The sequence below is a fragment of the Panthera leo genome, chromosome D1, assembly GCF_018350215.1.
Source record: "Panthera leo isolate Ple1 chromosome D1, P.leo_Ple1_pat1.1, whole genome shotgun sequence".
Classification (NCBI taxonomy): domain Eukaryota; kingdom Metazoa; phylum Chordata; class Mammalia; order Carnivora; family Felidae; genus Panthera; species Panthera leo.
In genome coordinates, this window is record NC_056688.1 from 96,077,450 (window position 1) to 96,089,681 (window position 12,232).

The following is a 12,232-nucleotide window of genomic DNA, read 5'->3' on the forward strand; positions in this document are numbered from 1 at the left end:
GGACATCTCTTACCACCCTACAGTTTTATTTCTATAGGGAAGAGTTTAAGAAGTACTGAAAAGATGATTTTATTTAAAAAAAAATTTTTTTTTAACATTTATTTTCAAGAGAGACAGAGACAGTGTGAGCTGAGGAAGGGCAAAGAGAGAGGGAGACACAGAATCCGAAGCAGGCTCCAGGCTTTGAGCTGTCAGCACAGGGCCCAACGTGGGACTCGAACTCACAAACTGCGAGATCATGACCTGAGCCGAAGTTGGCCACTTAACCAACTGAGCCACCCAGGCACCCCGTGATTTTAATAAACCAGCTGTATCAGCCTGGATGTATTTTCTCACTCAGCAAACATTTGAGTCACCTCTGTTATGCTCCAGGCATTGTGCTAGGTGCTGTATGTACAAAGGTGACAGAGAATGATCCATGTTTGTTAGGAAGTAGACTGTTTGCACAATACATTATGCTAAGTTTACTAAGTTTAGAAGGTCTTTAGGAACACAGCTGAGAGAGTAAATAGCTTTACCTTGGAAGAAATGGGAATCATGAAAAGACAGTACACAGGGCTGGTGGCACAACTTGAGTCTTTTTTTTTATGTTTATTTATTTTGTGTGAGAGAGAGAGAGAGAGAGAGCATGCGAATGAGTGTGCATGCACGTGCGAGGGGAGGGGGGCAGAGAGCAAGGGAGAGAGAGAATCTGAAGCAGACTGCTTGCTCAGTGTGGAGCCTGATGCTGCAGGGCTGGATCCCACAACTGCGAGCTCATGACCTGAGCTGAGGTCAAGTGTCCCACGCTCAACTGACTGAGCCACCCAGGTGCCCCACAACTGGAATCTTAAATGATGAAATTTATAATATGGAAAAGATGGGGAAGGCTGAATGCAACAAGAGTTTCACAATGGAAAGTACCTGAAACTTAGGAGAATAGCAGATTGTTTATTTGGAGCAGATGTAGGGACAAAAGAGAACCAATGTATTATTTTTGGTTTTATTAATAGAAAAAATTATAAATAATACATGAGTTTATGTAGATTAGACCTCTTTGCTAGCATTCGCAGACCCACTATCCCGATACCCAGGGGAAAAATGAGACAAGTCTTTCCTTTTTTTTTTTTTTTTTTAAATGTTTATTTATTTATTTTGAGAGAGAGAGAGAAATAGAGCGTGAGCAGGGGAGGAGCAGAAAGAGGGGGAGAGAGAGACTCCTAAGCAGGCTCCACACTATCACTGCAGAGCCCCACGCAGGGCTCCATGTCATGAACGAGGGATCATGACCCGATCTGAAACCAAGAGTTGGATGCTTAACCAACTGAGCCACCCAGGCGCCCCAAGACCAGTCTTTCTGAGACCTATACAATTATCCTTAGGGAAAGATTATTTAAGAGATGTGAATCTGTTGAGCAAAATGAAAATAATGATGGCCAGACTTAGAAGGATGTTAAACATAAGACTATTCTGAATATGTTTTGTGACCTTTTAAGATGTGAACCTAATAATGTGATAGTTTTAATATTGAGAGGGTTTAGCAGCATCTTGAGACTACTTATATGTGCAGTTCCTTCTCTGTCAATTCCGGACTTGACCCTACACTAATTTACAGTCCTCTGAGTAACCATGTGACTGGAGGAGCACGGCACCCAAGCTTGGAAGTAATGGAATGGTTTCAGACAGTGAGGACGCTCATTATTATATAGGTTTGTAGTTACAAGCAATATTTTTTTTCTCTGATTCCACAATTGTGGTTGGATGGCTTTCGGTGGACTGGTAAATAAAAAGGGAATAATGTTATCAACCCAGCTATTTCTTAGCTTCATTTCCCACAAGCCAGAGCTGATTTTCAGCCTTCATTTCTGGTGAGTTGACTGCCTTGAGCAGCTCATACCACTTGTCAGCTTTTTGCTTCTTAGTTTTTGGTCTCTGCCACTAGGCTGAGAAATAGTGGGCCAAGACCATCCAAGAATCATTCCAATCTGAAAAAAGGGAGGAGGGCATGATTGTATGTGGCCACAATTGTAAGTGGCAGGATGCCAGCCTACCCAGTTTGAAATACCAAGTGGTTTGACAGTAGGAATTATCAACAGTATTGAGTATCTTTGCATAACGGTGTGTAATATTCTAATAATGGCATTCTTTAGTTCTTTAATTTCTTTAACAGTTTACAACCACAAGATTTTACTGTGAGACACTGAGTAAATGGAGAGCCTGGAGGGAATGCCACATTGTCATCCTTCATAAATTTAATTGAAACGTTTAATGTAACCCCAGTGAAAACTGCCTAAACAACTAAGGATAACCAATAAACTTTTGAAAAAGAATAGTAATGAAGGAGCATTGTACCACTAGAAATATTAAAATTGTTTTAAAGCTAGTATAATTATAACTAGGGCATTATGAAAGAATAGAAAATAGGACAATAAACAGACTATGATTTTGGAGTCAGAAGCTGATATGTACAAGTGGTCCAATGGCTTTATACTCCCACCTCGATCAGTCATATGTGGACATCATGGGAAAGGCATGATCTCAGTACAGGCAGCTCTGTGAAGCCGAGGCAATCCCTGAAGGGGCTGACACCTGAAAGCTCTCTGCTGATGATACTCCAATAGCCAAGGGCAACCAGAATTTCCTGGAAGGGGCAGTTGAGTGTCTATGTCTTTCCACTGCAACATCCAAATTCATTTGTTTGTGTACCTTTATCCTACACTTATAGGGTATTGATTTTAACTTATTACCCAGCTGTCATCCCTTGTGCCTTTGTGGTGGCCGAGGATCAGAGTACTCACAAGTACCTCTCCAGAGGCTTTGATAAAGTTCTTATTCTTCCCTAGCAGTGGGCTGTTGCTGAGTGGTGTGGACTGGTGGTCTTATGAAGAGCCTGGGTTTAGGGAGGTGGTGAAGGAGGAAATGAAGGTGGTATTATGTGTATATGGTACCCACGTCTGTTCCAGGTGCTTTATTACCTCCTCAGATTAGAGGATGTTTGTTCATCTGTGTGATTTCTGTTGGCGGGGTCAGATGAGGGCTAGTAGGTGATGGAAGGGGGAAGATGCCTAGATTTAGTTCCCCAGTTCCTTCAGGAAGCCAGCTACCTCCCACCTCAGCTTTTAGAATACTCCTCATAATTCTCTTCTGATTGCCTGGGCCCCTGTCCCGTCCTATTCTTATGTACATGCTGCTCTTTCTCTTCATCACAACTTGGCGGCGGTAGTGGGGACAGTGCATGGAATCCTTAAAGCCTGTCCATGGGCCCAGTCAAGAGCATGCATATCTCATAATCCTGGAAAGGAAATGTGAGGGGAGTTTGCTGGACTCTGGGGAAATTTTCCTCACTCTCTAGAAGGGACATGTAACAGGATGTTGCATTTCTGCCACTGCACGTTGCTGTCTGCATGGGATGTTTGGAAGGGCAGTGGCTTTCGTGAAACCAGGAGGGGAGCCAGCCTAAGGGAATAAGAGAGGAGGGAGGAAAGACTCTGGATCCTTTGTGATACTGTTGAGCAACTGAACAAAATAGACCCACGTTCTTGTCTTTACAAAGCTTAATGTGGGGCTGGGGGGAGGGGGAGGGATGATAGCAAATACAGGTATTATTAAGATACATAGTATATTAGAGGATGGGTGGTTAAGTGCCATGGAATGAAATAAAGCTGGGAAGGGAGGCCGGGGGTGCTAGTGGAGCAGTGGTTGCATTTTTTTTAAAGGTAGTCGAGGAGGGTTTCCATGAAGAGGTAACATTTGCCTAAAGATCCAACAGACACAGGGATGCAGAAGAGCATTCTAGGCAGAGGGAACCGTAAGTGCAAAAGCCCTGAGTGTGTTTCGGGAGTTTAAAGACTTGCTCGGGGCCTGTGCAGCTAGAACTGGGGACACCCAGGAGAACAAGGAGGTGGAGGTGAGTTCAAAGCAGTGTTAGGCTATCACGGCTGACTGTGACCCTCACTGTAAGCCAGCTGGAGCTCTGGGGGTTTGGTGGGGGTGGGGTGGGGGGGGGGAGATATGAGCAGACCTACTTTGCAGAAGAAGCTCACGATGGAAGCAGTGGAGCCCAGGAGAAGAACAGCAGTGTTAACTGGAGTAGGACATGATTCAGGGTAATTCAGGGTCAAGTTCAAAATTGTATTTACCTTGAAAAACTTGCATCAGAAGCCATTTTGCTTATCCTAGCATGAGTACAAAGAAAAGCTTACTTGAGGGTTCTTATTAAATAAAATGACATTCTTTCCAAAAGGGTCTCTGAATATTTTTAGCAGCCCATCTATAATAAGACTCTATGTTATAAGTACATTCCCCAAATCCTGTGAGATTTAAAAGAGTAAATTCGATTCAGGGGTTGTGAGGTGGCTTTTATTACTGGAGAGAATTTTCCTAAATGTCAGTATATAGCACTGGTGTGGAAACATACTTTGCTTTTCTCAAAATAAATAGATAAGTTTATCTTATTTTATTCCTGAATAAAGTTTTACATTTAATAAAAGGTATCCTTCAGCCTTTTGATTTGGCTCTTTTTTTCTTGTGAATCTGTGGCTCTAATAAGGGCAGTGTTCTTTACTTTCTGGTGATAAATCCTGGGAACCATTTATAATAAGACCTGTTGAACCAGCTATTATAAAATGACAACTGTGTATGTGGCTCTCCATTACATGAACACATATAATAACTCATTTATATTGGAATAGTAAGTGTGCCTTTAACACCAGATACGATATTTTGTAGGTCAGATATTCTCATCTCTAGTTCGTTCATGGGTTCCTACCTAAGGTCAATACTTCCTTGAGACTAACAAACTGATCTCTCGTGAACCAGCTCTTTAGTGGTGGATCAAGAACGGTGACCTGTGTGGATCAATGTTCCATACTCTGTGATGAGCCAGCATCAACTTCAAATGAAGAAAAATCTATTTTTTTGGAAGCAGGGTTTTTAAATTCTTTTGGATTCTCATCAAGTTCCAAAGAGTAAACATTCTTGGTTACCTGAACTTCACTAAGTGAAGTGAGAACAGGGTTAGTGGAGGAGAGAGGGGACCAACATTTATGGAGTGCCTCTTGTATATCACTAGATACCACACGAGCCTCGAATCTTAAGCTGGGTAGCCTCACCTTCATTTTCGGGAGAGGTTGCTGAGTGAGGCTCACGGAGGAAATGTGACTTGCAAAGCCATTTAGCAAATGGCTCAAAGCCATTTAGCAAATATGTATGAAAGTAAAATTGGTACCCGTGCCGGGGGGACCTCACAGTCCATGCCATCTTCTCAAATGGGCTCATGAGTGAGGGCAGAAGTAAAATTCTGCATTACCTCAGTGAGGTCAGTTTCTCCAGAGTCTCATTTCTCAATCTGTTATTTTCATTAGCTCTGTTTGTACCTCAGTCCCGTACAAAGTAGAAAACTGAGTGAGATCTTTTCTTATGTCACTTTGCAGCTGTATTCTTGTGCGTTTTGTGTGGATTCGTTAATGTAGTGGCTATTAACTATTAACCAAGCCTCTAAATTCCATTACGATCATACTAATTTTATTTCCATTTTAAGAAGATGTACTTTTTTTTTTTTTTTAATGTTTGTTTATTTTCGAAAGAGAGAGCAAGCAGAGGAGGGGCAGAGAGAGGAGATACAGAATCCAAAGCACACTCCAGGCTCTGAGCTGTCATCAGAAAGTCCAATGAGGGGCTCAAACTCATGAACCACGAGACAGGACCTGGGCCAAAGTCAGATGCTTAACCGACTGAGCCACCAGGTGCCCTAATAAGATGGACTTTTATATATCACACTTTAAAACATTTTGGAATATAAATCCTTCTTCCTGAAATTATGAAGCATCGTTTGCAATTAAAATCACAAAACCAGTGATATTTAAACAGTATATAACATTATGATACGAATCATGTTTTATTATTTGTTTTTTATTTTTTTATTGTTTATTAATTTTGAGAGACAGAGACAGAGAGCAAACAGGGAAGGGGCAGAGCGAGGGGGAGACACAGAATCGGAAGCAGGCTCCAGGCTCTGAGCTCTCAGCACAAACCCTGATGCGGGGCTTGAACTCACAGACCACAAGATCATGACCTGAGCTATAGTCGGCCGCCCAACCGACTGAGCCACCCAGGTGCCCTACATGTTTTATTATTTGTACCTACAGGCCTAAAAAGGAGTCATTACTGATTTATAGAGGAAGAACTGATTAAGGAACAGTCAGCCAGCTCTGTAACAACATTGGAATTTTTATTGCAGACTTATTGTGTTGACTCTGTATCATCTCTTAGATGGTCTCATGATTGCTTAAAATTATCCTGGTCTAAATTTCATATCGAATTGGACAGGGAAAAGGGTTTGAAAAGATAATGTCATCAGTTGTTTTCCTCTTAATTGTCATGTTGTAATTCTCCCTCTCTCTCTCCATTTGTGTTTTTTTTTTCCCTAGGAGAAAAATTCAAGGTGGAAACAATGACCATTGCTGTTGACTTTGCATCAGAAGATATTTATGATAAAATTAAAACAAGCTTGGCAGGCCTGAAAATTGGTGTTTTAGGTTTGTATCTTTGTCGCATTTATAGATTCTTCTTACATTTACTAATTGCCTTTTACTATGATTGTACATTCCCTTTTTGGATTAGGTATTCAGTTGGTAAAATGAGTAGTGAGAAGAAAACAGTCTTGTTATACAATTGATTATTAGATGGCATTAATCTATATACATTTAGGTCTTTGTGTTTTCTATTTTAATGACTATTTTACAATTTTGCTTGTTTTCTCTATTTTCTGTCTCTCATTCTCTTTGTATGTATTTAGATATGATTCTATCATAATAATTCTTTAAGGTGGGTGATACCCATTTTGACAGGGGAGGAAATGGAGGCCAAGGAAAGTGTTTCTCAACCTTTTGTTTGTTACCACCCTTCTCTCACCCAAAGAGCCCTTTTAGACATTACTTTCTCCTAATCTTCCCTCTCATGAAGTATGTCTTATTTATGTACTGTGTGTATATCTGTGCCTTAACAGACAAAGAATAAGATCTTACACTACCCACTCCCTGAGCCAGTTTTTGTACCACTGGGATGGATCACCCCAGCTGAGAATACGTGGCTGAGAGTCTTGCCTAAGGTCATGTGAATACCAAGTAGTAAAGTCAGGATTCTGCCCTCTATTTGTTTTTTCCAAGTCTGCTACTTCATTTTGTTATATCTTGGCTACCTTGCTCTTATTAATTACTAAAAAGCGATGCTTTTGCTAAGATAGGGCAGGTATTGAACATTATTATGGAAAAGAGTCACCACATTTTAAGGGAAAAAAATGGGCTCTGTGAAGGTACTCATCACTTTTTGAGTCATTTCCAGAAAGACACAGAACATCTAGTGCAGAAAAGCTTTGCTTCTCTGCCAAATTTCTTTATCCCACTGCCTAAATTGGTGTGAGCCTGGTTGGTAATTGTCATCATTTTCTTCTGGGGGTTATCAGAGGAGAAAAAATGAAGAGAAAATAATTAAAAAAAAAAAAGTCTTGGTGCCTGGGTGGCTCAGTCGGTTGGGTAGCTGACTTCGGCTCAGGTCATGATCTCACAGCTCATGAGTTTGATCCCCATGTTGGGCTCTGTTGTGACAGGTTGGAGCCTGGAGCCTGCTTCAGATTCTGTGTCTCCCTCTCTCTCTCTCTCTGCCCCTCTCCTGCTCACACTCTGTTTCTCTCTCTCTCAAAAATAAATAAACATTGGGGCGCCTGGGCGGCTCAGTCGGTTAAACGTCCGACTTCAGCTCAGGTCACGATCTCGCGGTCCGTGGGTTTGAGCCCCGCGTTGGGCTCTGGGCTGATGGCTCAGAGCCTGGAGCCTGCTTCCGATTCTGTGTCTCCCTCTCTATCTACCCCTCCCACGTTCATGCTCTGTCTCGCTGTGTCTCAAAAATAAATAAAAAGGTGTGTTCCTATTTTTTAAAATAAATAAATAAACAAACAAACAAACATTAAAAAAAATTTTTTTAAAGTCTATTTATTTTTGAGAGAGAGAGAGCGCACAAGCACATACACGGGGGTGAGGGGGAGAGAGAGAGGTAAAGAGAGAATCCTAAGCAGCCTCCACGCTGTCAGCTCAGAGCCCCACTCATGGCTCAATTCCACAAACCATGAGATCATGACCTGAGCCTAAATCAAGAGTCAGACTCTCTGATTGAGCCCCACATCCGGCTCTGAGCTGACAGCACAGAGCCTGCTTGAGATTCTCCATCTCCCTCTCTCTCTGCCCCTCAGCCCTGCATGTGTGCTTGTGCTCTCTCTCACTCTGTCTCTCTCTCTCAAAATAAATAAATAAATAAATAAATAAATAAATAAATAAATAAATAAATAAACAAACAAACAAACAAACAAACTTAAAAAAAGTTTCCTAACCTTTCTTTAGTTGAGACCCCACCTCCCCTCCTCATACTGTAAGAGTGGTCTTTTATATAATTTCTGGATAAGACAATAAAAGAAAAGAGTTACATATATGTAGCCTATGTAGTGCCCTTGGACCTGCAATTCACCCTGGCCTTGACGTGCTGTGCTTCAGCTCCTGCCTGGTCCCTATCACATAATACCACACCCTGCCTACCCACACCACTACTCTCCCACTTATAGGAGAGCCCATGGCAAAAGGTGAATGGAGACATGGGTGTGGTTTTTGCCCATGTGTCTACATGTTCTTCTCTAAATACATGCATTGCCTGGAATCTTTTACAAGTTCCTCCTTCTTAGCCCAGTTCTGGAATACCCAGAACACCACTAACATCTATAAAATTCTTGTCATTTCAAACTTCCTAATCAGCAGCAGCTGTAACTTACTAGTTAGGATAGACACGGCCATGGTCCATTCTCCACCCTTTCAAACTAGTTGTACATGGATAGGGGAATGAAGGCTGGCTTAAGCGCAGAGGTAGATTGAGTATCCCTAATGAGAAGAGATTTGTCTTGAACTTCTATTCTTGGAGAATAATTTTGTTTCAGAAATAGTTCATGATTGTTTAAAGCTTTGTATAACTTTTAGCTGCTTTTCACTGGGTAACTTTGAAACTATAGATACTCTGAGACAATGGTGCTGAAGATGGGAAATGTCAGGCATCATTTTCCCGGAGGGCTGGAGGATTATAAAAGGCAGTCTCAGCTGTTCTTTCCTGACCCAACATATAGAGAGTTTACAGTGTGAGTTTAGGCACAGTAGAGAGATCTGTGAAGGATGAGAGTACAGGGCATGTGGTGCCCAAGCACATTTCCCCACTTCTGGAACCCTAGGACTTGTGTCTACACCTAAGTCTGTATTTAGACATAAAGACTGATATTTTCCAGGCCTCATATGCTAATGGAACCCTTGTTCTTACAGTCCAGCTCCTTAGTAAATTGCAACCTGTAAGGTAGCAGTTTGTACCCTCTTTATGCTTTCATTCATTTTTTCGTCAAAGAACCAGAGACATAGCAACAAACAAGAAAGCGCCTGACTTCATGTAGTATAATGTTCTAGTAGGAAAGACAGCACTTTTGAGAAGGGCAGGGTATGGTGTAGTAACAGTATAAAGGGGAAGAGGGAGTTGATATAGGGCACAGTAATGGTGACTTGGCCTAGGCCGTGGGGTGGGAGAAAGGAGGATTCCAGAAATACTAGGAAGTAAATGAAGCAGACTTTTGTGAGAGATTGCAAGGGGGATGAAGAAGAGAGCACTCATGGATGACTTTCAGGTTTCTGGCCTGAGAACCTGGTCAATGGGGCCATTTACTAAAATGAGGAATCCTGAAGGAATCTTGTTTGGGATGAGGATCATTTAAGTTTGGGGTTCATCCAGGATGCCCAAGTGGGGTTGTTAAGTTGATAGTTGGATATATGGATCTAGGATTGATTTATTTGTTTACTTATTTATTTAAAGTAGGGTTTTCTCTGTCTCTTTTTTTTTTTTAAGTTTATTTATTTTTTAAATAATGTCTACAGCTAATGTGGGGCCCAAATTCATGATGCTGACATCAGGAGTCCCATGCTCTACCAACTTAGCCAGCCAGGTGCCCTGGATCTAGGTTTTAGTTGAGCTATGAACAGGAGATAGAGTTTGGAGATTAGTTATCTGTAAATAGTAATCTCATTGAAACATTGAGACTAGAGCTCATCCAAGGCGAGTATAGAGAATGTAAGGAAAAAACTGAGGACAGAGCTCTTTTGAGTTCCCTTCCCTATCATCAAAGAAAGGCTGCTTAGAATATTAGTGTGAAGGAGGGATAGTTTTTGCTCAAGTTCAGCCCTTGTCTGATAGAAATACAGAAATATAACATGAGCCAGTGTGTCATTTTAACTTCTCTAGTAGCCACATTTAAAAAAAGTAAACAGTAACAGATAAAGTTCATTTTGGTAATGTATTTTATTTTAGCCCTCCATATCCAAAATATCACCTTAGCATGTAATCCATATAAAAAGTTATTGAAATAGTTTGCATTCTTTTTCTCATACTACGTCTTCCTTTCCTACATATGTTATGCTTGCAACATTTCTCATTTCTGATTAGCCACATTTTAAGTGTTCAGTAGCCATATTGTGCCCAGTGAGGGACATCTTTGCTTCCAGTTCATACTGGCTGTCTCTCATCCTCAGTTTGTGTGGGTGAGCCATAATTTTTACATTTTTCTTAGGCTTTAACAGGGTTTTCAGCCAGGAGCAATTTTGCATTGTCTGGCATTGTCCAGAGACATTTCTAATGGTGACTAATTGAGGGAGGAGGTGGAAGAATTTCTAGTAGCCCCTAGTGGGTCAGGTCTAGCGGGTCAGGGAAGCTGCTAAACATCCTACAACACACGGACAGACTCCCACAGCAAGGACATCACCTAAAATCTCAGTAGTGCTGAGGCTGAGAAACCCCGCTTTAAAGTTACACTGCAATTAAACTGATTGATTACTTATTGGCATACACACACACACACACACACAACTTACGTGCATAAATTTCTATTTGGTGACAAATCGATGATAAAAATAATTGTAGCTTATGTTTGCATAATCCTTTCAAGTCTATACCACCATCTTCACGTACATTATCTTATTAACTGGCTGAGTGTTTCGTTTTCTTCCTACTCTATTACAACTGTCTCCTTAATCATAAGGTGTACATAATTATTGACAATTATTAGCAGATAGACTTACATTGCATCGTAATTTTGTCAAGGTTTTGGAGGGAACTACTAAAACACCTTATAAATATAAATATAAATATAAATATAAATATAAATATAAATATAAATATAAAACACTTTATGAGCTACATTTTATCACTAGGTCATATTTCAACTCTAATCTTACAGTTCGTTCTCTAGTGTAGAACAGGTTGTATTGTAGAACCTGTTGTTGGGGGAGGAATCTAATGTTTATGTTTTCTTTTTATGTATTTTTTTCTTTTAAAAAATATTTTTAAATGTTTATTTTGGAAAGAGAGAGACACACACACACAGTGTGAGCGGGGGAGGGGTAGAGAGAGAGGGAGACACAGAATCTGAAGCAGGCTCCAGGCTCCGAGCTGTCAGCACAGAGCCCAACACAGGTCTTGAACCCATGAACCGCGAGATCGTGACCTGGGCCGAAGTCAGACACTTAACCAACTGAGCCACCCAGGTGCCCCCGTTTCCTTTTTTTTTTTATAATTCCCTGGGTATGTATCTTCACCTTCCTCCCTCTTTGCTCCCCACCCAGATCCCACATACCCTAACCTCTGTCTCATAAGGAGGAAATAATCTCATTTATTCTCCTTCCTCCTTCGTGTAATGTCATGGCCTCACCTTTCTTACATTTGCTAGAATAATAAACATGTAGATGGATTTCTGGTAAGACCTAGCAATCTATATGAAGGCGTAGAAAGGAATTTTTTCTACTGAGTATTAATGAAACTGGGAATGATAAAAGGAAAAATAAATCACCAAGGTATACTCCATTTGTTTGAATAGCATTAACCACCAAAGTATATAGTCAGTGCTTAATAAAGAAAATGAGCATTGTCAGAATTTCAAAGGAAAATGCTAAAGCCCTTTGTCATGAAAGAAACATCAAGTTTTCGGTAAGATAAGTGGGAAGAAAATGGCCATGAATTGTTTGAATTTATACTGAAAGGTCACAGTAACTTGATAGACTATAAATGCTTAAGGTTGAGAAGTTGGATTCTTAACTCTGTTATGTAAAATAAGTAAGCATCTGCTGTCTTCTTTCAGGCAAATGCCAAGAAACACAGATTTGAGAAAGCTTAAAAAACTTCAACTATT

General features: G+C 40.7%; 1 protein-coding gene across 1 annotated transcript in view; it reads left to right on the top strand.

Moving 5' to 3' along the window:
* The window catches only part of HSD17B12 (hydroxysteroid 17-beta dehydrogenase 12), a 167,185-nt gene that overhangs the window by 97,668 nt on the left and 57,285 nt on the right, over positions 1 to 12,232 (top strand). Inside the window, exon 4 of the mRNA XM_042904154.1 lies at positions 6,408 to 6,515. Coding sequence (XP_042760088.1) covers positions 6,408 to 6,515 — 108 coding nt within the window. The remainder of the gene's footprint in view (positions 1 to 6,407; positions 6,516 to 12,232) is intronic.